Source organism: Brassica napus, chromosome C3 (assembly GCF_020379485.1).
Source record: "Brassica napus cultivar Da-Ae chromosome C3, Da-Ae, whole genome shotgun sequence".
NCBI classification, from domain to species: Eukaryota; Viridiplantae; Streptophyta; class Magnoliopsida; order Brassicales; family Brassicaceae; genus Brassica; species Brassica napus.
In genome coordinates this window covers 44768318-44791760 of record NC_063446.1, presented here as the reverse complement: position 1 = coordinate 44791760, position 23443 = coordinate 44768318, and the positions used below count along the sequence as shown (strand labels likewise).

Here is a 23443-nt window from a genome sequence, read left to right as displayed (position 1 = left end):
AATTCAGCATTCGGCCGACAAACATCGACCAACATCGATCGACAGACACCACTCAACATCGATCGATGACGACCCAAAGAACTCACATCCGATGAGTCTCAACCAGATTTTCACACTAGAGCAGAGATTGATCATTTGGGAGAAGAGATCTACAGAACTCTGGAAACTACAGAAGAGAGGCTTGACATGAGATGTGATGACATTTATTTCCCAATGGACCTTAGAGTGAATGCTTTGACTTCTCATGTAGAAGCAATATAGAGGGAATTAGTGGAGATTCAGAGTTACATTGCCCGTCGACCAGAAGCATCCGCATCGATCAACAGACGCAACAACAAATCGACCAACATTCTTAGACAGACATCGGTCGACGACGCTACAAATCGAGGCCGGCTAGTACCAAAGGTGACATCAGACATGTCTGATACACATAACCAAGGAGAGGGGATCTCAGCTGACACTTACGCCACACTCAGAAGACATTAGTTCAACCTTGAGAGTCCTGGAGATAGATTGCAGAAGATGGAAAACACAACTGCAACAATGAAGGAAAGATGGCGCAGAGGAGATGAAAGAATGCGAGACTTCACTGGTACATGGTTCAACAAGCGCAGAGAAGAGATGGACACTTGTTTTCTAACAAGTTCCAGCTTTCAACACTACTAGCCAAATCACCTCCAAAGTCAAGCTAAATGACTATAACAAAACGCTGAGTGGGAGGCAACCCCCTATTAGGTAATACTTAATTGGTTTTATTAATCTAGTATTTATGTTGGTTTTTATTTATTTATTGCAGGTCATAAAAAAAAAGATCCGAGTAGACGATTGCCGTGAGTATCGACCGACGAAACATTGCCGACTTCGATCGACAGAGCATCACCTGCCGTGACCGATATCAACACATTTACATCGGTCGACATCCATTCCGGTCTGGTATATCATTTTTACTTGTTACATTGAGTCCTTATGATTTAATTATCACCATAACTCCGACTGAATATAACCTAGGGACAGTGTCGTTTAAGTCTGGGGGGAGGTCTACTGATAGTAGTTTATTTATGAGTCTTATTAAAATATTTTTAAAAAATTTTTATTGAGTCAAGAAGGGGATAATGAACTTATTAGATTTTTGCTTGTTATCTAACCACTCTTTAGCACCATTTTAGACTTACTGATTGCAGATAGTACTAAAGATACTAAAGTGGATCAACTTGTCAACTATTCACACTTGCTGAGATTGTTTGAAGGAACCAAAGCTGACCTCCAACACTGAACTTGACACAACTGCTTGTCTTGGGGCTTGGTATACATGGGATCGGATTCTTCAAACAAGTCTGGAAGGTAAAGCCTTGTGTAGATAGATTTATCACCCCCTCTCTCACTTTAGGAAATGTGGTTAGTAATAGCGGACGAAAAACGCTATCATTTTGGTTTAATAGCATTTCCTTGGACGCTCTGACATCACCCGTTATAAAAAGTCCAACCCTTTTAATAGCGATTTTCCTCTGTGCTATTAGTAAGTGTATAACAATAGCGCTTTTGTGTTCGCAATTGTTAGTATTTATAATAACGTTTAATAAATGTTATTAGAACCAAATAATTTGATTTTTCCTAGTAGCAAAGATAGCAAATGTTTCGTGTTATTAATTAGTTTTATAATTATCCCAAAATTAATTAATAATAATTATTGAATTGATTTTTAAATAATTAATTCGAAAATATGAAATAAAAACAATATAAATTATTAAAATTCCAAAAATCAATATAATTATTCAAATCCCATAACACAACATTATCACATTCATACAAACCATCACACAAGCATACAACATATCATCAATCTACCACTAATAAACCTTCACAATCATCCCTAACATATACACTATCATCATCCATATCATCACCCATATCATCAACTTCTTGGACAGGTAAAGGAGCACCACCTAAATCCTCTTCTGTTTCCAACTCATGATAACCTCTAGGTGGTGCTCTCATAACAACATACCAATTTGAAGCATCATCCTCCCTAGAGTAGAAAACCTGTTTCGCTTGAGAAGGTAGAATGAATGGATCTTTCAAATAGGCTGCTTGGTTCATATGAAGGTTAACAAGAGTGAAGCCATCTTCTTCCTTCACACCATTCGCTGTGTTTGCCCAGTTGCATCTAAAGAGTGGCACTTTGAACATGTGATAGTCGATGACCAAAATCTCCTTTATCACTCCATAGTATGTAATCATATCCGCGACCTGTCTCATATCTCTTGCACTTGATCTACACATGCTAAAGGCTTCATAAGTTACTCCACTGTTTTGTGTCTTCAGCTTGACCGCATCAGTATGAAACCGTTGGCCATTGATGATGAATCCTTTATGTGCTAAAGCAACATTTCTTGGTCCAAATGCCAACCACCTTATCTCCTTAGAATGACTATCTTTTGAGTCTAAATGAATCTGCCGCAGGAAATCAGAGGATTATCATCAAGCCGAGGTACTTAAATTATAATCAAAACATGATAATATGTACCACGAAACCAATCATCAATCTACAAGCTAACCAGTCATCAAAATACTAAAAATCCAGACAGTTTCATCAAGCTATAAGCTACTCAGACATCAATTCGCTAAAATATGGACATGTTCTTCAAGATACAAACCAGGCATCATGATACAAGCTAACTAGTCATCACCAAACAAGCTAACCAGTCATCACCAAACAAGCTAACCAGTATTTACAATAATAATCAAGAAAAGAATTTGGAGTTTGTAACCTTATTTTTAAGCCATTCTGTAAAGTGTTCAGTATGGTTTTTCCATAACAAAGTTTCATTTTTAGCCAATCGAGCATCCTTAGCTTGCAACTCTTCCAAATGCATCCTGATTTTAAATTAAACAACAGTATATGAAAATGAAATTATGAGTAAAACAAGTAGAAGAAACATAGAGAATTACTTACTCAAGAAAGGGATCCAAAGATGCCATGTTCATTAGCACATATCGATGTGCAATGTCTCTATCTTTATCTGACAGGGTAACCTCTATACCCTTCTGCAGAGGTCGGCCTTCAACCACCATTCTATCAGCCTCAACATCTTCATTACGATTAACTGCTTCTTGAACTGGTACTGATTCTTTAAGGAACTCTAAACAAAATGCAACACATTCTCCAGCTAAATACGCCTCAGCCATACATGCTTCTGGCCTTGCATAATTCTTAACAAAAGCCTTTAGTGTTTTCATGTACCTATAACTCAGGAAATATGAATATTAGTCAAACATCATTGTGGGAAGTGGATATATTGAAGAGAGATGTTGATCAAACCTTTCGAAGGGATACATCCATCGGAAGTGAACTGGTCCTCCCAACCGTGCCTCTCTTGATAAATGTAGTGGAAGGTGAAACATGATATCAAAAAGGGCTGGAGGGAAGAAGCGCTCCAGCTGACACATTGTCTCCACAAACTCTGTCTCCATGGATATAAGTTTCTCTGGGTCAATGATGCGCTGACACAACCTGTTGAAGTAACTGCATAATCTATTTATGGCTATCCTAGGACCCCTATGTAACAACCCTCTTAATGCAGCTGGTAACAAGTTCTGTACTAAGACATGATGATCATGCGACTTTAAACTACCAATATTTGGAGGGTTAACTGAAACACTATTCGCAATATTACCACAATAACCATCAGGGCCTCTAAACTTAGCTAACCTTTGGCAGAAAATGGTCTTCTCTCTCTTCGATAACCAGTAGGCAGCAGGAGGTAAGTATGTTTTCTTTCCCCTCACCTCTGTGTGCAAGTGCTTTCTGATTCCAATATCTTCTAAGTCTTTTCTTGCTTTCAACCCATCTTTTGACTTCGCACTTTGCATCAACAGAGACAATATAGCATCGGACACATTCTTTTCTACGTGCATAACATCAATATTGTGACGAACAGGCAACTCCTAACACATTAAACAAGAAACTGTTAGACATATTGATCTCTTCTTCCAGTAATCAGATAATATAGGTCAGTTACTATAGTTTACCTTCCAGTAAGGTAGATCAAAGAATATTGATCTCTTCTTCCACCGCCATAGTTCATTTGATTCTTCACACTCTTCTTCTTGTAACCTCTCATCATCTTCCAACTCTAGTCTTTTCCTTTTTTTTTCCTTCTCTAGAGGTCTACCAAAATCATTCGTAAAAGCTTGTAGTGTCTCATATATCTCAGCGCCTGTTTGTATCCTATTAGCATTCCCTTCCTCCACAGTGTTGTCAAACCAAGCTTTTTTATATCTGTAACGATGGCCAGGCGGTAGTCTCCTTCTGTTACTCATGTAGACAAACTTGCGGCTAAACTTAAGCCACCTTGCAGGTGTATCCTTTCCACATACATTGCAGGCTTGTTTCCCCTTTACTTTACATCCAGACAGTGTTCCTAAGGCTGGATAGTCACTGATACTCCAAAGCAGCAAGGCTCTGAGATTAAAGTTCTCCTTCGCAAATGAGTCATACACTTCAATACCCTCAGCCCACAAATCCTTTAGATCGTCTATCAGTGGTGCTAGGTAAACATCAATGTTGTTACCAGGAGCAGTAGGACCAGGGATCAACAAAGTCAGCATTATATTCTCAGCCTTCATACACATGGTTGGAGGCGTGTTATAGTTCACTAACAACACTGGCCATGTGCTGTGATTGGTGCTTTGCATGGAGAAAGGGTTCATCCCATCTGTAGAAATCCCAAGTCGAAGATTCCGTGGATCAGCAGCAAAGTCTGGCCATTTAGCATTCACTTGTGCCCAAGAGATAGAATCAACAGGGTGCCGCATTGTACCATCTTCAGTGGCATTGGTATAGTGCCAACGCAGATCTTCAGCCATCCTTTGTGATCTAAACATCCTCCTAAACCTGTCCTTGATTGGAAAATATCTAAGGACCTTTGCCGGAATCCCCACCTTTAACTCATTACTGTGCTTATCCATTTCCCATCTTGAAACTTTGCATCTTGGACAGCTTTCTAGGTTCTCATACTCCTTCCTATACAATATGCAATCATTCTTGCAAGCATGAATACTGTCGTAGCCGAACCCAAAGATCTTCAGAAATTTCTTGATTGCAGCTAAACTCTTGGGAAGAACATTGTCTTCAGGTAGCAAATCCTCAAGTAAAACCAACAGCTGATCAAAGTAGTTCTCCGACACACCACTTTTAACCTTGAATCTGTAAAGTCCCATGATAGCTGAAACCTTTGTGTGCTTGAGACAATCCGAGTATAATGGCGTTTGAGCGTCTCTGAGCTTTTTCTTAAACTCAATTTCCTCTGGTGCTTCATCGTCTTCGTTGTCAGTTGTCGGGTTTGGACCACCTTCGTCCATGGAGAATATTGTCTTAAACAAATCAAACGCCTCTGTTTCATATTGAAGAACACTGTCTTCTGCAGAATCTCTTTTTTCTCCATGAATACTCCAACGAGAACTCTTATACTTCTTATCCATACCCCTAATCACCAAATGCTCCACAATTTTATCCAGTGACTGATGGCTCAGATTGCGGCAGTCTCTACAAGGGCATAGCATTTCAGACAGACTTCCCAATCTTTTTGCGGACGAATTCACAAAATTAGTTGCTCCTTCTGAATACTCGTGGCTATTCCTACAAGAATCAGACAAAAGAAGTTAGCTTTATTTCAATCGGCGAGTAGAAATGAGATCGAGGGATTTTAGGTTATACCTTGGAAGCCAAATCCACGACTTATCCATTTGCTTACTTTCAATCGGCGAATACAGGAACAGCTGGTTTGATTTTAGCTCGAGAGATACATGTGCTTTCTTTAGGGTTTTTTCGATTTTAGATCGCGAGACAGAAAGGAGTTTCGACAGAAAGAGAGATGTTGTGTTCTGAAATTTTCCGAGTGCAAACAGAGACAGAAAAAAATGAACGGTTGTGATCAAAGATTTGGAGAGAAATCGGACGGTCTATGATTAATCCGAGTGCAATCTTAGTAGTTGCTCCTCATTGGCTCAAAAAATAAAAAGAATGGCTAAGATTGAAGTTGGGAAGACACATCCATCGGCATATGGTTTGCCACGTCTGCAATCTTGGAGGTTACTCCTTATTGGCTCAAGGTATTAATTTCGTTTGAAATCTGGAAATTAATATATAAATATGATTTTGAAGCAAAAAAAATTAAATTAAATCTTAAAAATCAAATATTCAGTTTTCCAATTTTACAAAAAAAAAATTGTATGAATATAAATTTTTTATGTGAGCTTTTATAAGATTGATCAATCTAGCTCATATGTTCATAAACACTACTACTTATTTGTATGTACAAAGGCTTTAGGGTATAGGGTTTGAACAAATGAGTGTTTATAAAATTTATAACTAATCAGTTTTGTGAAATTAAGATTACAATATCCTTTTAAGAATGAACAAAATTGTGAAATCAAGTACAATTAGGGTATAGGGTATAGGTTTGTACTTTAGGGTTTAGGGATTTCACTTTAGGGTATAGGATTTTAATTTTTGGTCTTCCCGTCTGTGGATTTAATTTTTAAAGCTTATGGTTTAATGTAAAATTATGCACTTAAGGGTATAGGGGTTAACAAGCTAAACATTTTCACACATAACCTTATATCATAATATAACACATAATTTTTGTTTTTTTTTCTGCTAACTGTTACATAATATCATACATGATTTCAACCGAGTAAAAAAGTACCTAAACATTCGATCACACACTAGAAATACATAGCCGATGAGAACCAACTTGAAAAATGTTTCAGACGACAATTTTAGACAAACTTGATTTTGTCATTTGGCCATGCCACAACCGAACCCATTGCATCAGATATGTATTCAATCTCTGAATTTGGCCTCCAGACTTTTGCATCACCGATCTTAGCCACATCAATCCACACCTTGCTTGCATTTGGACCTAGGGGTACAAAGTGGCACAACTCATTCGGATCCGTTGAAGCTACCCTTCCTTCAGCTACCTTACGTCCAGAGTTGTTGCAATCCAAGAGAGTGCACTTCTGCTTCGGACTTCTGGTCGAACTAGTGCTGCCTGGACTCTACAACTCAAACAAGATGACAGAAGCAAGTTCCAACATCAATCAAGGACGCAACATCAATCATCAGGCAAATAAAAAAATTTAACTTCATGTCAATTACATACCACTGCTTTTTTCTTGGCTGGCTTCGAAGGTGATGCTATTTTCTTCCCTGCACATTTAGTTGGTGTTACTTCTGTAGCGGGTGTAGGCATGACTTCAACCTTTAGGACTGGCCATGCTATTTTCTCGCTAAGTGCATCACCAATCAAGAACATATCAGCGGTTGGCCTCCACAAATATGCTTGATCATTGAACACCTTCACTACTTCGACACTAACAGCATTGGGACCCAGAGGTATGTTGTTAACCATGTCTTTGGATTTTGAAGAGCACACGAGACCTTCAGCAATGACCTCGTCCTCATCATTGGTCCAATCATATATCTTGCATCTTCGATATTCACCTTCCTTGCTTTGCTAAAACAAGATTTGAAATTAGAAATTTTAGTAATGATTAGAGATGACTCAATTGTTGTAAGAAGAAAACAAGATTTGAAAATTTACCATAGATAAATCTTCAGAACAGTTTGGATCCTTATCCAAAATCACTTTATCCATTGGCCAAGATATCTTGTATCCCACAGCTTCATCAAGAGTTAACACATCCGTAGTAGGCCTCCAGAGTGAAGCTGATGCGCTTAGTGCATACTTAACTACGATAGCCACTGCATTAGGACCAATTGGTATACGACCAATTTTGTACTTCGGTTCAGCAGAGCAGAATTCTCCTTCACCAACAACAACATCCTCTGATTCAATCCAATCCAGTATTTGTACTCTGACTCCTTCTTTGAATCCACCACTACTCTCAGATGTTTCAGCATCAACATTACTTTTCTGAGAAAAGGCAACGGAAATCGTAAATGTCTTAAAACTAATTGACCAAAGGTAATGAAAAGGATTACCTTCTTCTCAGCTAATTCTCGCACCATCCCCTTTAACTCTTCAATCTCACTTTTCATTTCTGCAATCTTAGCGTCTCTAAATTGCAGATATGCTAGCTTATTAGCTGTAATCCCTCTACCAAAGCCCCTTACTCGTCCAGGTTTGTCTTTTCCCAAAACCTTGCTCACAGCATCTTCCCTTATGTTATCAGCAGCTGATGTGGAGTCCATCCGACTGTCAAGTGACTGTATTTGTTCCTGATACAATCATTTAAACACAAAATCATTCATTGCCATAGTCTATTAACTATACACAATATACAACTTCCATAATGCTTACAATAGTCTCAGCAAACTGGGGCTTCACAGGTCTGCCATCAGCATGAGTGTGTCCCGCAATCCAAACCTTGGATCTACTCACCTTACTTGGGTCTTTACTCTTTTTTTTCTATATGAAAACAAACATATCTCACTACCATTTTAATCTAACAAGCTGATGTACAATATGTAGATGTTTGACTACTCTTTTACCATATCATCAGCTAAACGAAGCATTCCTTTGCGGCTGGTGGTGTGAGGAATCTGATTTCTTCTCATCGCTCTGTACTTGTTACTCGTTTCCTACAATATAAATATGACATTGATTATATCCATCAGACATGACCTTTAAGGATGAAACTTACTTAGTTGTAGATAACTCACTGTGAAAGATTTGGTAGTCTTACTCTTAACCCAAGTGTTCCACAGTTGAAGGGATGGGATGTTGCTCGGTTTTAAAGCTATTCTCTCAGCTGCAGTCTTCGCCACACGTACTTGTGACACCAGCCTCGACTTCCCAGCCCTCCACACATTTCCCAGCTGCTTGAAAATAACAGCTTTCTGCCACTCTTCTTGCAAGTTAAACCTCCCCTGCATCACAATAATCAAGTTAAACATGTTTATAATTTCATCTTGCGGTTAAACAAAACATACTAATATATATACAAACCTGAATTTCTTCCCACATTGTTGCTTTAGTCGCTGCATCAAGTTTTCTCCAATCGGCAAGTGTAACCGGAACATGTTCCCTCACAAGAGGACCAAGAAACGACGATAGGGTTACTGAACCAGGTCCAACATGCTCACCAATGTCATTGAATGTGACCATAATCTTATCATTGGGATTTTCAGCCACTCTACGCAACTTTGTAGGTCCTCTTTTTTTTTTTTTGAACTTCCTCCCCTGCTAGCTCAACTCCTTCAGTACTAGGAATCTCATCATCTTGCGCAGTGCCATCTTCTTCCATATCGCGAGCTTCTTCTTCGCAAGCTTCCTCTTCGTTCCCTTTCTCATTAAGAACTCCATCATCTTCCATATTGGCCGGTTCTTCTTCATTCTCTTTCCCATTGAGATCTCCATCTTCTTCATTCTCTTTCCCATTGACATCGCCATCTTCTTCATCCTCTTTCCCATTGACATCCTCTTCATCGTCTTTATCTTCTTCAGACATTGACTTCTCAGCCTGATCATCCTTATCTTCGGGTGTTACATCTTCTACTTCATCATCCTGAGCAGGTGTTACATCTTGTACTTCATCATCCTTAGGAGGTGTAACATCTTCTACCTCATCATCGTCAGATGGTGTTACATCTTCTATGTAATCATCTTCAGCAGCCACTTTCTTGATTCTACTACTTCTTCTCGTTGGCGTTAAAACTAAATTCTTTTTAGGGGAAGCCGTTTTCTTTGCTGTTCTTTTCTTCACTTTTAGTTGCGGTGCCTTGTCCTCTTGATCTACTACCTCCAAGCCTTGATTACGTCTACTCCGACGAGAACTAACTTGTCCTCTTGTCTTTGCCATTTCTGAAACTGATAAACAAATCCAAAATCAAATCAAGCCATACGATCAAAAAATCTAAACCCAAAATCAAATCGAAACCTTCAATCATATTCAAAATCAAACTGAAACCCACAATCATATTCAAAACCTAATCAAAACCCACAATCATATTCAAAACCTAATCAAAACCTAATCGAAACCCACAATCAAAATCGAATCATGTGTTAACGCGGACATGCATGTGAAAAGAGATTTGAATCAAAGAGAAACCCAAAATCAAAGAGATTCGAATCGAGAGAACCAGTCTCTATTCTAAACTCAGAATCAAATCGAAACTCATACCAATTGAAGCTTCGACTCGAGAGAACTCTGAAGAACTTCGATGAGTCGGTTTTGATTTTGAGGAATGTGAAGAGAGTGAAGTGAAGAGAATGAAGTCTAGGTTTCCATTAATACTTAAGTTATTTTTAATATATTTTTTCATATACGATAGCATTTAGTTTTTGATTTGCAATGGTAAGGCGCCTCCACTTACAAAATTAACGCGGCTGAATTATTTTATTTTCCCGCGACTACAAAGATAGCTTATACATTTCAAAAAGGCTATTATAAAGGCCCGTGTTTATATACAATAGCAGAGAAGCAAAAAACGCTATGCTACGACGCTATTAATACCCACATTTCCTGTAGTGTCTCTCTCTCTATTTTTGAAATATAGATTTTAAAATATATATATCTATTAGAGATTTATTAAGAAGGGATTCGAACAGGATTTGGTGGCTACAACCATTAAAACTTGCTTCATAAGAATTTTATAGGTAAAGGATTAGAACATGACTTGGTGGGTACAACTATTAAGGCTTGCTTCACAAATAATCCTAGGATATAGGTCAAAAAGAAGTGAACAGGACTTGGTGGCAACCATCATTAAGGTTTGATTCATGGAAGTCTGTCCAATCTTGGTCAATGATCTTGCAAATATAAGCAGACTTTGACTAACTAATGTTTGCCTACAGGTCCAGATACTTGTTTGAAAATCCTTGCATCATGTGATCGATACTCCCAAGGTAAAGCCTGCACTTTTATTTATGCTAAGAAATGAGGTTGGTAGAGGGGAATGTCAGACAAGATTTGCTAAGTTGTTGGCTAGGTGAATTTGGTTCCTAAGTTAGGATATGGTATAATGTGCTTTTGTGATTAGGACTTCTTAGATGTGGATTGCAATATTGTAGAGGTGATGATTGTAAGTTTTAAATCATGTGAGTCCCTGCTGTTTTCAAACCTCTTTCAGAAAGACTACCTGTTTGTTTTGCTTGAGGACAAGCAAAAGGGTAAGTCTGGGGGAGTTGATAGACCATGGATTTGACCTACTTTTACCCATGGTTTATAAGTGTTTTAGCTACTAATTATTATATTATAGAGTCTATTTAGTATATTTATAGGATCAGGAGTGATTTGGAGATAAGTGACGATTTTGGAGCAATGTTCACATCTTGACATCAATCGACAGCGAAGCGCGCAGAAAGCCTGTTTGGTCACAGCCGACTTAGAGCCCAAGTTTTCACAAATTTACAAGATTACCGCAGACTAGTTTTAACCTAATTATATAAGCTTCGCCAACATGTTAGAGGCAAAGTGTGCTTTCTTGTTTTACTGTTTTCATAGCAAAGGTTTTCTAGGATTTTAGTAGATTGGAGAGAAGATCCAAAGTTATTTTGTGATTGGAACTCCATTGATATCTATTTACTATTCTAATGCAGTTTTCATACCTTATTGTTGTTATGAATTGCTTGGCCATGTCTGAGTAGTTTTCTTGTTAGATCATAGAGTTTAAATAGGTTATGAGGGATTAGTCCCAATTATAGATTGCTAAGTTGTGATATTAAGCATTAGGATTGTCATTAATGCCTGATTATAAATTAGCTACCTAGAACTTGCCCTAGGATTGTTAGATATGAGCGATAGCTTTCATCTCATCCTGAAACCATTCTAGTTGAGCTAAGATTCTTGCTAAGAGTAAGGCGAGAGCTGATCAAGTGAGCTTAGTGAGCACATTCAACCCGCACATTAATGCTTGACCAAGAGCGTCGATCGATATTTAAATAGAATAATCGGTTGACATTTCGAATAGTGCATAGATCGATATTCATATAGAATCATCGATCGACACTGGTCAATAGACGAACCTAGAAAACGAGAGCCTATTGGTTCGTTTATAAGTGTTGAGCTCTACAATATCATGCATGCAACTTGTTAGACATCTATAGGATTATAATTCCGAATTTCCTGAATAAAAATCCTAAGTCTAGCTATTTTCTTTTAAGCACCAAAACCTCAACCAATCAATCGATCAATTACTTGCTCAAACAACTGCAACTTTACATTTAAATCATTAAACCACCTTACTTAACAAATCCAATTAGATTTATTAGGTTCCCTAGCTCCTTGTGGATTCGATCCCTAAGTACTACAATTGAACCTCTTATTTGAGAGAGTAAAATCAATCCTTAGGGTAATTTGAGTGATATCAGCAAGTTGCATACTGCTCCTACTATTGATAAGAAATCTCTTCCAAGTAATAGAGAAAAGTTCCAGTTCAGCTTAATATCTAAGACATGGAAATCTACTGGAACTAGGGCATTACCAATCTGCACCTCAAGGTCTCTCAGAATTCCTCATGAGTTCCTCTGAGAACAATCCACTAAAGTGAACGATTCTTTGGAAGGTTCACCCTTCAAACCTAGCTGGTCTGCCATAACCCTTAGTAGAATGCTGACCGATGCTCATGTGTTGCATAATGCATGTGGGAACTCAATACCCTTCACTAATGAAGTTCACATCCTCCTCTACTCCTATTATATGCTCTGTATCTACAACATCTGCATCCTCTACTAAGCAAGCTTGCTTCCTGAGAAGCTTGTGAACACTGTCCAGCTTTGCTTTCACCTCATCCATCTGCTCCTTCCCAAGGATGGCTGCAGATTTCCTTCTCTCAAAATCAGTGTTCTTGGTGTTATTGTTGGATGTCAAGTTCTCAATAAGTCTCACAACCTATTCTGGATTTCTAGTGTTGAAGTTCCCTTCGCTAGAAGCATCAAAAGCCATCTGATACTGCACTGCGATGCCTCTGACAAAAGTGCTGAGCAGCTGCACTTCATTGAATACATGGTGTGGACAATCCCTTTGGTAAGACTTGAATCTGACCCAGGATCTTATGAATGACTCTGTAGGCTCCTGCGCGAATGTAGCAATCTTGCTCCTAAAGTCTTCAGCGCGTGCCTCATCAAAGAAGTTACGCAGGAATGCGTTCTTTATATCGGCCCAGGATGTCAGAGATCTTGGTGGTAACTGCTTAAAACAATACGAAGCCTCTACAGCAAGTGAGTACTTGAAGGGCTTGCAGAAAAGGTAGTCCTCAGGGACTGCATTGACTTTGATAGCAGATATAAGATCCTCGAACCTCTCCAGATGGTCTATAGGATGCTCGTGAGATAACCCACAGTAGGGTGTTTGTCCCACGAGTGTGTAGTACTGCGGCTTCAACTCGAAATCGCCCCTCTGGATAGCTGGAGAACGAATAGCTGATTTGTTGGCATAAAACTGATCTGAACTGTTGTAATCAGCCAACGTGTTGGGTCGAGCAGCCTCATCTACAGGTTGAGCAGCTTCTTTAGCGTCAGTATCGGGCTCAGGGATTACAGCCCCCTGAGCATCTATCCTCTGACTTGATGCATTACGCAGATGACCCTCCTGGTCATGCAAGTCTCCATTCTCATTTCGTACAAGAACTAAAGTCGCAACCATGTCTCGCGGCTCAGTATCGATCGATGTTCGGGATGAAGTATCGATCGATGTCGGATGTAAGATATCGGTTGACGGAAGAGTAGCTTCGGTCGGTGGTGGTGAGCGAGTGTCGGTCGACGAAATTGGTGTCTGGGTCGACGGTGGTTGGCGAGTGTCGATCGACGAACTAGTGTTGTTGTCGATCGATGAGGAGCATCTTTCTTTTCTAGCTTGCAGGATCTGATGAGAGTAGAAGTGGTGTTTCCTTGTTGCTTCTCGTACTGTTGGGCATGCACCTGAAAAGACAAGAAAATTTTATGTCAGAAAGTGGTTTAAAGAAGTAACCTAGACTAAATCTATAGGCGGTCAAAGCTCCCCGGCAACGGCGCCAAATTTGATCTCACTCAAATTACCCTAAGGAGTGAATTACTCTCTCAAATCAATTTTATTACTTAGGGATCAAATCCATAAGGAGCTAGGGGGCCTAATAAATCTAATCAGAGTGATTAAGCTAGGTTGATTATGATTAAATGTAAATAGCAGGTTGTGAGCAAGGTAGTTGCTCGATTGGTTTAATCGGGTTTTTGACACATAAATGAAATAACTAGACTTAGGGTTTCTATTCAGGTAATCAAGATTATAATCCTACAGATGCTTAACAGTTGTATGCATGATATTATAGAGCTCAATCACTTATGAACAAACCGATCGGCGTTCGCTTTCTAGGTTTGTCTATTGACCAGATATAAGTGTCGATCGATAATTCTAGAAAAAATATCGATCGATACACCTTTTGCACAGTCGATCGATTATTCTATAGGAATATCGATCAACGCGTACTTGTCAAGCTTTACGCGTTGGTTGAATAATGCTCACTAGGCTTACTAGATTAGGTTTCGCCTTACTCTAACAATCCTAGCTCAATTAGGACAGATTCAGAGTGAGATTCAAGTGTTAACTTGTGCCTACAACTCCTAGGTTAAGGTTCTAGCTAGCGAAACTAGAAACATGTATTAATGACAATCCTAATGATGAATATCACAACTAGCAATCTATAGTTGGGGCTAATCTCTCATAACCTATTTGAACCCTAAATCTAACAGTAAAACTACTCAGACATATCTAAGCAATTCATAACAACAATAAGGTATAAAAACTGCATAGATATTAAATAGATAATAATGAAGTTCCAATCACAAATCTCTTTGGATATTCTCTCCAACTCTACTAAAATCCTAGAAAACCTTTTGGTGTGAAAACTAGAAAACAAGAAATCACATTTTTCTAAAACACTTTGGCAATCTAATAAATATTAGGTCAAAAACTCGTCAGGGGCAGACTTGTAATTTGGTATGTCTTGGGCTCTAAGTCGGCTGGAACCAAACGGGCTTTTGCGCGTTTCGTTGTCGATCGATGTCATATGGTGTGCATTGATCGATGATTTCTTCTGAATATCGACCATTGGTCTTGCTCGATGTTCAGCTCGGATGTCCTCTCCTTTTAACTCCAAAAAATGCTCCAAAATTTTCACTTTCTTCCAAATCACTCCTGAACCTATAAATATACTAAATAGACTCTAAAACATAGTAATTAGTTATTGAAACCTTTATAAACCATGATTAAAAGTGGGTAAAATCCATGGTCTATCATTGCCTTTTGTGCTTTTATGTGTTTATGTTTATTTCATATTTCTGACTTTCGGTTTTATGTTGTTATCAATATTTGCGGACTTTATTATATATTTATATGGTATTGTAGTTGACTTTGTAATTACGTGGAGATTTTGTAAGATATATATATATATATATATATATATTTATACATATAAAGGAGATTTTCAAAGATTTTGCTTATTTTATCTCGAAAAATGCAGGTGTAACAATTTTTTGTATGAGAGCAGGTTTCATTCCCAAACCCAAAATACTAAACAAAAACCTAAACCCTAAATTTTAAACTTTAATTCTAAACTGTAAACCCTAAACTCTAAACCTAAAATTATAAACCTAATGTCAGCGTTAATGTTAGCGTCATTCCTTTAAGGTTTAAGGTTTATATGGTTTAAGGTTTAAGTCTTAGTGTTTAGGGTTTAGGGTTTAAGTTTTCGGAGTTTAGAGTTTAGGGTTTATGTTTTAGTTTTAAGGGTTTAGTGTTAAGGATTTTACTGACGGCTACGTAGGTGTCGTTCCTTTTTTCAGCTATTTTTTAAAAAATTTAATTATGTTTTATTAATCATACGTGATACTTCGATTGGGTAATAAGATATGAAGTGAATTTGACCGTTCAGCGTAGGGGGAGCACAAGTATTGTTCGTCAACGAATACAGATGACATAATCTGGCCCATATTTAATATTTTGGGACGAAACGAACCACATCCGCCACGCAAATAATATGTAACCTCTCCAGTCAAAATCGAATAATGAGACATCGTCAACTTAAAAGACGACTTGACTTTTGTTTTATTCTGACTGACCCGCGACTATTAAAAGAGAGCTCTATGGACCGAAAAAGAGATGGGCTTTTCTCCAAAGAATTAAGAGACATAAAATTAGTGACCCTGATTTAAATTATAGCGACCCCTAAACGATATATTGAATAAACACTTTGAATTCACTATTCAACATGTGGCGGTCTGAGGAAACAAATCAGGAATCTTTTTACGCGATAAAAGTATTTCGAAAATGGGAGACCTATCAGGCCAACTCCTAAAGAGAGGGAACGACGACACAACATCCATCACAAAGAAAAAAATACCTCTCGAGATCCTTTTTCCCTCAAGCTACTCCAAAAGTGATAAAACTCTAGCTCCGGCCTACCGCTTTGGCGGCGCCAGAGACTTCATTCCTCTTTTCCCTATCTTGTTTTTCTTTGCTTTACTCCTCCCATCTCAAACCTTGTTGATATGTTTTCTTCTTTGAGTCATCGGATTCTCTCCCGGAGCTGTGCTTGAGGGAGACGACCACTGACCTTGTTTGGAGAGACGACGAGACTGTGGTGTGGCTGTGGAGTGGAGAGTCACCTTTTTAGGACCGAGGGTCAGGTCAGATCTAATTTTCTCCTTCTCAGATCTTGGCCAAGACCTTCTCAACGGTGGCGCGTGAAGTGGGTTAGACGAATCCTCTATCCTGGATGAACTCCCTGTTATGGCGTTGAGATGGGGTGAATAGAGGTACGACGAGTTGTGTTAGAGGGTGAATCCCTCGAAGCTTTGAACAAAGATCCGCTCATATCACCATCGTTGGGGTCCGTCTTTCAATCCAAATTCTTGTCCGGTTTTGGCCACAGAGAGAGACAAAGATTGACGGCAGTATGAATCGAACCCGGTATGCGCCTCCCAGGCGATGGTACTGTTGGGACACAGACTCAGTTTGTACACGTCTTAGTCCCGTTTTTGGCTTATGGTTAGCTATGAAGCTCTTGACCCTCGTCTTGCGTGGACTTTGTAGGAGCTTTCTGCAGTTTTGGACCTTCTGTCCGTTCGTGGCTGAAGACCGGAGCAGAAAACACCAGTGGATAAAGCCTTTCTCGGTAACGCACCTTGGTGTAGATGCTATTGGGACATGATCTGAACTATAATCTTCCGAGACCATAGTTTGTAGATGATACGTTATACTGGTCTAGGTTCTTGTGTTTAGCTGTGTTAGTAGTAGCTTTCGAGTCTTGTGGTCGAATTTAGTGGTTTATGAGATGAGTCTCATTTCTGAGTTGTGGAGTGAGCTCATTCTCACTGTGGTTGAAAATGCAATGGTGATTTGGTTGGGTAGCGTTGAATCCAAGTAGTGTTTCAGGGTTATACTAGACTGCAGCATTGCATTTGTGGTCAAATTCTGTAGAGGTCAATCTATTGTACCTTTGGAATTGGTGAAATGAATGTTGAAGTTGAGCCAAAAAAAAAGAAAAGGAACGACGACAATGAAACAGTAGATATCAGTAGGGATAGATAATCCACACTAGGAACTAACTGCTAGTTCTAAGTATGGTGAATGCTAGCCTAGAAGGAGATTGTAGATGAGAATAATCACCTCGAAGGTACTAGATTCTTGAGAGAGATAACACAGAGAGTTTTAGTGATTTGGAAATGATATTATTCTGATGAGTTTCTTCTACTATTGCAGGGGTACAAATACTAAATGACAAAGAGCAGCTAACGGTCTAACAATGACCTGTCTTAACAGCTGGAAAGGTAAAGTGAAAGCTAAAAGCAGAAATGAGATAAGCATCTTGCTTGGATATTGTTTTGTGATAAGGATGTCATGGATGACTCATCCTATGACAATACTCCCTCCTTCAGATCAACCTTATCCTCAAGGATTAAAAAGTGGGTACTTGGCGGTAAAGTCTTTGTAGAACTCCCAAGTGGCAGTTTCAGGTGATTTTCCTTTCCACTGAACCAGAATCCTTGTGACTGCAGTGTTGCGGCGTTTAACAGTTTCTGTCTGCAGGATAGCTTCTGGTTCCTTCGAATTGCCAAGGTCAAGCTAGTACTGAGGGATTTTAGGATCAGCAGTGGGTGGGGTAGGGCAGAGTTTAAGCTGACTGACATGGAAAGTGTCGTGTAGTGCAGCCTCTGGTGGAAGTGAAAGCTTGTAAGCAACCGAGCCCACACGGTCAGTGACACGAAAAGGTCCATAGAAGCGAGGAGAGAGCTTATGTGGAACCTTTCTGTTCTTGAGTGTGTTTTGGCGATACGGTTGAAGCTTGAGATACACAAAGTCACCTATCTGGAACTCACGGGGAGAACGATGTGCATCAGCATACTGCTTCATTCTGTTCTGAGCACGGAGAAGGTGGAACTTCAGCATACTGATCACTTCTTCACGTTTCTGTAAACTGCGGTCTATGATAGGGGAGGAGCTTTCGCCGGGGAGATAGGGGAGGTGTAGGGGTGGTGGTTGACCGTAGATGATCTCGTAGGGTGTTGATCGTATAGCAGAGTGGAAGTTTGTGTTGTACCACCATTCAGCAAGGCTAAGCCACTTGCTCCATGACGAGGGTGTCTCAGCGGTCATACAGCGAAGGTAGGTTTCCAGTGTCTTGTTTGTTACCTCGGTCTGGCCGTCGGTCTGAGGGTGATAGGCTGTAGAGTGTTTAAGATCAACGCCATGTACTCTGAATAGCTCTTTCCAAACCTCACTCATAAATGTTGGGTCGCGATCACTGACTACATCCTTCGACATCCCATGGAGTTTAAAGATGTTGTCCAAGTATGCCTGAGCAACCGTGAGAGCAGTATAAGGGTGGGATAGAGCAATGAAATGAGCATTCTTGTTGAGCCTGTCAACGACTACCAGGATACAGTGCTTGCCATGAGAGGGTGGGAGTCCTTCGATAAAGTCAAGACCGATAGATTCCCATACGCCCGCTGGGATAGGGAGAGGTGGTAGGAGACCAGGACTAGCTGCTAAGTCGTATTTGTTCTTTTGGCAGACAGAGCAGTTGCGTACGTTGTTCTGAACCTCAACGTTCATCTTTGGCCAGTAAAACAGAGATTTGATGCGGTTCAGAGTTGCATCACGACCAGAGTGACCCCCAACAGCAGAATCATGAAGCCATTTGAAGATATGCGTCTTGATGGTATGGTCATTGCCCACTACTAGCTTCCCTTTTCTGCGTAATTCATTGTTGCAGAATGTGAACTGAGGGTAGGATGATTTGTCTTTCTGTAGGTCTGAGACTATCTTCTGAAGATGTGAATCAGTTTCCCAGACGAGCTTCAGAGAGTCATAAAACCCGGTGTGAGCTTGAGATAGGGTCATAGATAGCAGCTCAGAACCAGAGACTCGAGATAAAGCATCGGCCACAACGTTTTTTTCCCTTGTTTGTAGCGTATTTCGAAGCTATAACCCATCAGCTTGGATATCCACATATGTTGAAAGGGTGTTGTGATCTTCTGCTCCATAAGGTATTTGAGGCTGCGTTGATCAGTGTTGATGATGAACGGTGTGTGGGCGAGATAAGCGTGCCATGACTGGACCGCATGGACAACAGCCATCAGTTCTTTCTCGTAGACTGATAAGTTCTGGTGTTTCGGACCCAAAGAGCGACTGATGAAGCAGATAGGGTGGGAGTTTTGCATTAGAACTGCACCAATACCCGTGTTGGAAGCATCTGTTTCCACCGTGAAAGTCTGATCAAAGTCAGGGAGAGCAAGCACTGGTGTAGAGCAAAGTGCTTTCTTCAGGTTTAAGAAGGATTCAGATGCTAGTGAAGACCAGAGGAAATTTTTTTTTTCAAGAGGTGACTGAGAGGTTTGGCCACAGTGCTGTACCCTTTGACGAAGCGTCAGTAGTAGTTTGCCAGTCCCAAGAAACTCTGTAGTTGCTTCTGTGTCGTAAGGACTGGCCATTTACTAATCACTTCGATCTTTTTAGGGTCAGTACTGACGCCCTCTGCCGAGATGAAGTGGCCAAGGTATTCGATCCTTGTAGCGCCGAAAGTGCATTTGGAGAGCTTGAGGTACAGCTGCTGATGCTTCAGGAGCATGAAAACTTCAGTGAGATGCTCCAGGTGTTCTTCCCAAGTTTTTCTGTAAACGAGGATATCGTCGAAGAAGACTAGGACAAACTTGCGGGAGACGTCTTGAAAGACATGGTTCATTAGGATTTGAAATGTGCAAGGAGCATTTGTCAAGCCGAAAGGCATGAAAAGGTATTCAAAGTGCCCATTGTGGGTCTTGAAAGCTGTTTTGTAAACGTCTGCTTCAGACATTCGAAGTTGATGAAAGCCGGCTCGCAGATTAAGATTTGAGAAGTACTTAGCTCCACCGAGTTCGTCCAGGAGATCTTCAAGCAGAGGAATAGGGTATTTATCCTTTATTGTCTGCTTGTTTAAGCCTCTGTAGTCCACGCAAAGTCTCCAGGTACCGTCTTTCTTCTTGACTAGTATGATATGAGAGGCGTAGGGGCTAGAGCTATGCTGAATGATCCCTTGAGTCATCATCTCTTTGATCATCACGTCGATATTGTATTTTTGCAGGGAAGAGTACCGGTAAGGTCTCAAGTTCACAGGGTTTGAACCCGCAAGGAGAGGAATTTGGTGATCAAAGCCTTCGTGAAAAGGTGGGAGAGATGATGGTTCCTCGAAGATGTCTGAGAAGGAATCAAGGAGATACAGCAAGTCAGGGTCATCAGCGTTTGTTGTTGCAGTTGCTGAGATGTGGGAAAAGAGTAACTCGGAGGTGAAGTTATCATCCTGAGTGTGCTCAGTAGTCACTTCTCGAATCCGTATCAGAGCGATCTGCGGCTCTTGCAACAACAGTTTGTTCAAGCTGGAACCTTTGATGACCTTGCCACGTGTCTTGACAACACCACGTAGCACGTGCTTAGTACCCAACAAGGTGAATTCCATCCTTAAGTTTAGGAAATTCCAAAGAATGGGCCCGAGGGTGCAGAGCCATTGAACTCCCAAAACAAAGTCACAGCAGTCGAGAGGAACCGTTCTGATCTCAGTACTGAAGGTGGATCCTTGAACCGACCATGTGAAAGCATAGCGCTTGTATTTAGTGATGAGAGTTCCACCTGTAGCGGCTTTGACAGACATAGGTTTTGTCGACTCAAGCTTGCAACCAATATGGTTAGCAATGTTGATGTCCACGAAGTTGTGAGTGCTCCCCGGGTCGACCAGAATGTGGAGCTTTGTTTTGCCATATTAACCTATCACCCTCATGCAGTTGTAGGATGTAGAACCGTCCAAGGTGTTGATAGATATGACAGGTGTGTCTTCAGGTTGTTCATCAGTTGGAGCAGGGGTTGCCACAACTTCGTTTTGCTCACTCTCTAACGAGCTATCATCATCCTCACACTCCATGACGAAGATTTGGGACCGTATGTGGTTAAGCTGATGACCTGGTGTGAAAGTTTCATCGCAAAACATACAAAGGCCTTTGGATCTTCTGTCTTGCATCTCTTGGTAAGAGTATTTGCGAGGAGGTTTATCTGAAGCGTTGCGGGGAATGAAACCGGTTTTGGTGGTCGTTGAGGTATCAGTGTTTTGTAACAGGGGTGTGGAACTGGATGGTGTAGAGGAGCGTTGGTAAGGGGAAGGATTGAAGGGGGCTCTTTGTGGTTTAGTAGGGGCGTGGGAAAGGGAGGATTCGTGTAACGCAGCGATCTTAGGAGCACCAGAGATGGTAGTGACCTCAAACTGTCGTGTGTGAAGTGACAGGTGAGGGTTCATGTTGGCTAGGAAGATGCTAAGGGCGTGGGCTTCAGGTAGGACAAGGCGCATCCAAGCTGTCTCAAACTTGTCGCGGTAGTCAACCACGGAGTCAGATCCTTGTTTTAGTGCGACGAGCTCAGCAAGGGGGTCGTCAAATAACTCGCAGAAACGAGCGGAGATGGCGATAATGTAGTCCGTCCAAGAGAGGAACAAGCCAAACCTAGTGGTCATGTAGTTGGTATGCCACTGAGTTGCTTTCCCTTTGAGATGCATAGCAGCCAAACGAACTTTGAGTTCCTGCGGTGTGCCATCAATGTCGAAGAACTGTTCACATTTAGATAACCAGTCACGGAGTTCGGTGCCATCGAACGCCGGGAAGGAAATCTTGGAGAGGCGAGAGGTTAAGCCGCCGTAGTTTTGTCGTGGTGGGGGTGGAAAAGGGTCAGGGGGATCTGGGAGATGGTGGGGACAGTGGGTGAAAGGTGTTGGTGGTGGGTTTTGGTCGGGGTTGTTAGGGATGGGTGTCGGAGGGTGGGAAGGTCCAGGGTCCATCGGGGCTTTTCTGGTGGCCTGAAGGGCGGAGATGTGGTTGAACATCATTGCTTCAAGTCGGTCGAAGCGTGAGTTCATGGAGTCGGACTGGGTTTTGACTTCAGTGTCTAAGAGGTCATGGAGGGATCGGATCTCGTCGACTTGCTCCGTCAGCGACCGCTCCTGAAGTCTGATTTCTACCATCGTCGTAGGTCTGAGAACCGATGAAATCTGATACCAATGAAACAATAGATATCAGTAGGGATAGATAATCCACACTAGGAACTAACCGCTAGTTCTAAGTATGGTGAATGCTAGCCTAGAAGGAGCTTGTAGATGAGAATAATCACTTCGAAGGTACTAGATTCTTGAGAGAGATAGCACAGAGAGTTTTAGTGATTTGGAAATGATATTATTCTGATGAGTTTCTTCTGCTATTGCAGGGGTACCAATACTAAATGACAAAGAGCAGCTAACGGTCTAACAATGACCTGTCTTAACAGCTGGAAAGGTAAAGTGAAAGCTAAAAGCAGAAATGAGATAAGCATCTTGCTTGGATATTCTTTTGTGATAAGGATGTCATGGATGACTCATCCTATGACAGACAACATCATAAATCACAAACCCCACTACGCGGAGTCCATCGCTCACAACGGCAAGTTACTTTTGGTATCATAACATATTTTAAATTTTTAGTTTTTGTTTTCATGAATTTTTAAGATATATTTGGAGTTTTGGATATATTTTGACAGTATTATATTTAAATTTCTGGTTATTCGAGTATATTTTTGCCCTTTGGTATTTATAGATTTTTAGTAGTTTCAAGTATATTTGTTGTATTTTCAAGTATTTATAGTTTTTCCTCGGGGTTTTGTCTATATATATATATTTTTTTTTTTCATTTTGGATTTTAAATATTTTAAGTTTTCTCGAATTTTAGAATATTTTTTAAATTTTTTTTGTAAATTTTTAGGTTTTTGGGATAAATTTTGCAAAAATATTACATGTGGTAAGTGATATATAACTGAATAGAAAATGTATATGTGGTATTGATTAAGGATTTTTTTTTTAAATACTTAATATTATTAATTAACCGGTTAAACCGGAATTTAAGTTTTGGTTAAAAGTTTAATTCAACCAAAAAATTTCTACATCAAAACATTACAA

At 40.2% G+C, this 23443-nt stretch overlaps 3 protein-coding genes and 1 long non-coding RNA gene across 4 annotated transcripts; 1 reads left to right on the top strand and 3 right to left on the bottom strand.

The window, feature by feature from the left end:
• Positions 1–1741: 1741 nt before the first annotated feature.
• LOC125583948 lies at positions 1742–3200 on the bottom strand. The gene is made up of 2 exons (XM_048751568.1): positions 2769–3200; positions 1742–2451 (listed from the first exon to the last, which is right to left on the bottom strand). The coding sequence occupies exons 1-2, from the start codon at positions 2871–2873 to the stop codon at positions 1837–1839; spliced, it is 720 nt and encodes a 239-aa protein (XP_048607525.1). The 5' UTR covers positions 2874–3200; the 3' UTR covers positions 1742–1836.
• Positions 2950–5745, bottom strand: LOC125583106. Its single transcript, XM_048749669.1, has 4 exons — positions 5717–5745; positions 4030–5638; positions 3320–3945; positions 2950–3241 (listed from the first exon to the last, which is right to left on the bottom strand). The coding sequence occupies exons 1-4, from the start codon at positions 5743–5745 to the stop codon at positions 2950–2952; spliced, it is 2556 nt and encodes an 851-aa protein (XP_048605626.1).
• A 755-nt stretch (positions 5746–6500) lies between these two features.
• On the bottom strand, positions 6501–8218 carry LOC106374973. The gene is made up of 4 exons (XM_048751567.1): positions 8009–8218; positions 7608–7940; positions 7167–7520; positions 6501–7062 (listed from the first exon to the last, which is right to left on the bottom strand). The coding sequence occupies exons 1-4, from the start codon at positions 8216–8218 to the stop codon at positions 6781–6783; spliced, it is 1179 nt and encodes a 392-aa protein (XP_048607524.1). The 3' UTR covers positions 6501–6780.
• Positions 8219–15532: 7314 nt separating this feature from the next.
• On the top strand, positions 15533–23077 carry LOC111204047. Its single transcript, XR_002656469.2, has 4 exons — positions 15533–16911; positions 17035–17116; positions 17704–17771; positions 22720–23077. It is a non-coding gene; the product is annotated as an uncharacterized LOC111204047 (long non-coding RNA).
• The last annotated feature ends 366 nt before the right edge of the window (positions 23078–23443 follow it).

What these genes read in the sequence shown, in the direction of transcription:
- LOC125583948 (XM_048751568.1), bottom strand. Translation starts at nt 2,873, where the DNA reads ATGCATTTGGAAGAGTTGCAAGCTAAGGATGCTCGATTGGCTAAAAAT. An exon ending in CAGAATGGCTTAAAAATAAG is followed by an intron (nt 2,452 to 2,768) that starts GTTACAAACTCC and finishes TTCCTGCGGCAG; the next exon opens with ATTCATTTAGACTCAAAAGA.
- LOC125583106 (XM_048749669.1), bottom strand. Translation starts at nt 5,745, where the DNA reads ATGGATAAGTCGTGGATTTGGCTTCCAAG. An exon ending in TCGTGGATTTGGCTTCCAAG is followed by an intron (nt 5,639 to 5,716) that starts GTATAACCTAAA and finishes TGATTCTTGTAG; the next exon opens with GAATAGCCACGAGTATTCAG. An exon ending in TGGATGTATCCCTTCGAAAG is followed by an intron (nt 3,242 to 3,319) that starts GTTTGATCAACA and finishes CCTGAGTTATAG; the next exon opens with GTACATGAAAACACTAAAGG.
- LOC106374973 (XM_048751567.1), bottom strand. Translation starts at nt 8,218, where the DNA reads ATGGACTCCACATCAGCTGCTGATAACATAAGGGAAGATGCTGTGAGC. An exon ending in GAGAATTAGCTGAGAAGAAG is followed by an intron (nt 7,941 to 8,008) that starts GTAATCCTTTTC and finishes GCCTTTTCTCAG; the next exon opens with AAAAGTAATGTTGATGCTGA. An exon ending in CAGCCAAGAAAAAAGCAGTG is followed by an intron (nt 7,063 to 7,166) that starts GTATGTAATTGA and finishes TTTGAGTTGTAG; the next exon opens with AGTCCAGGCAGCACTAGTTC.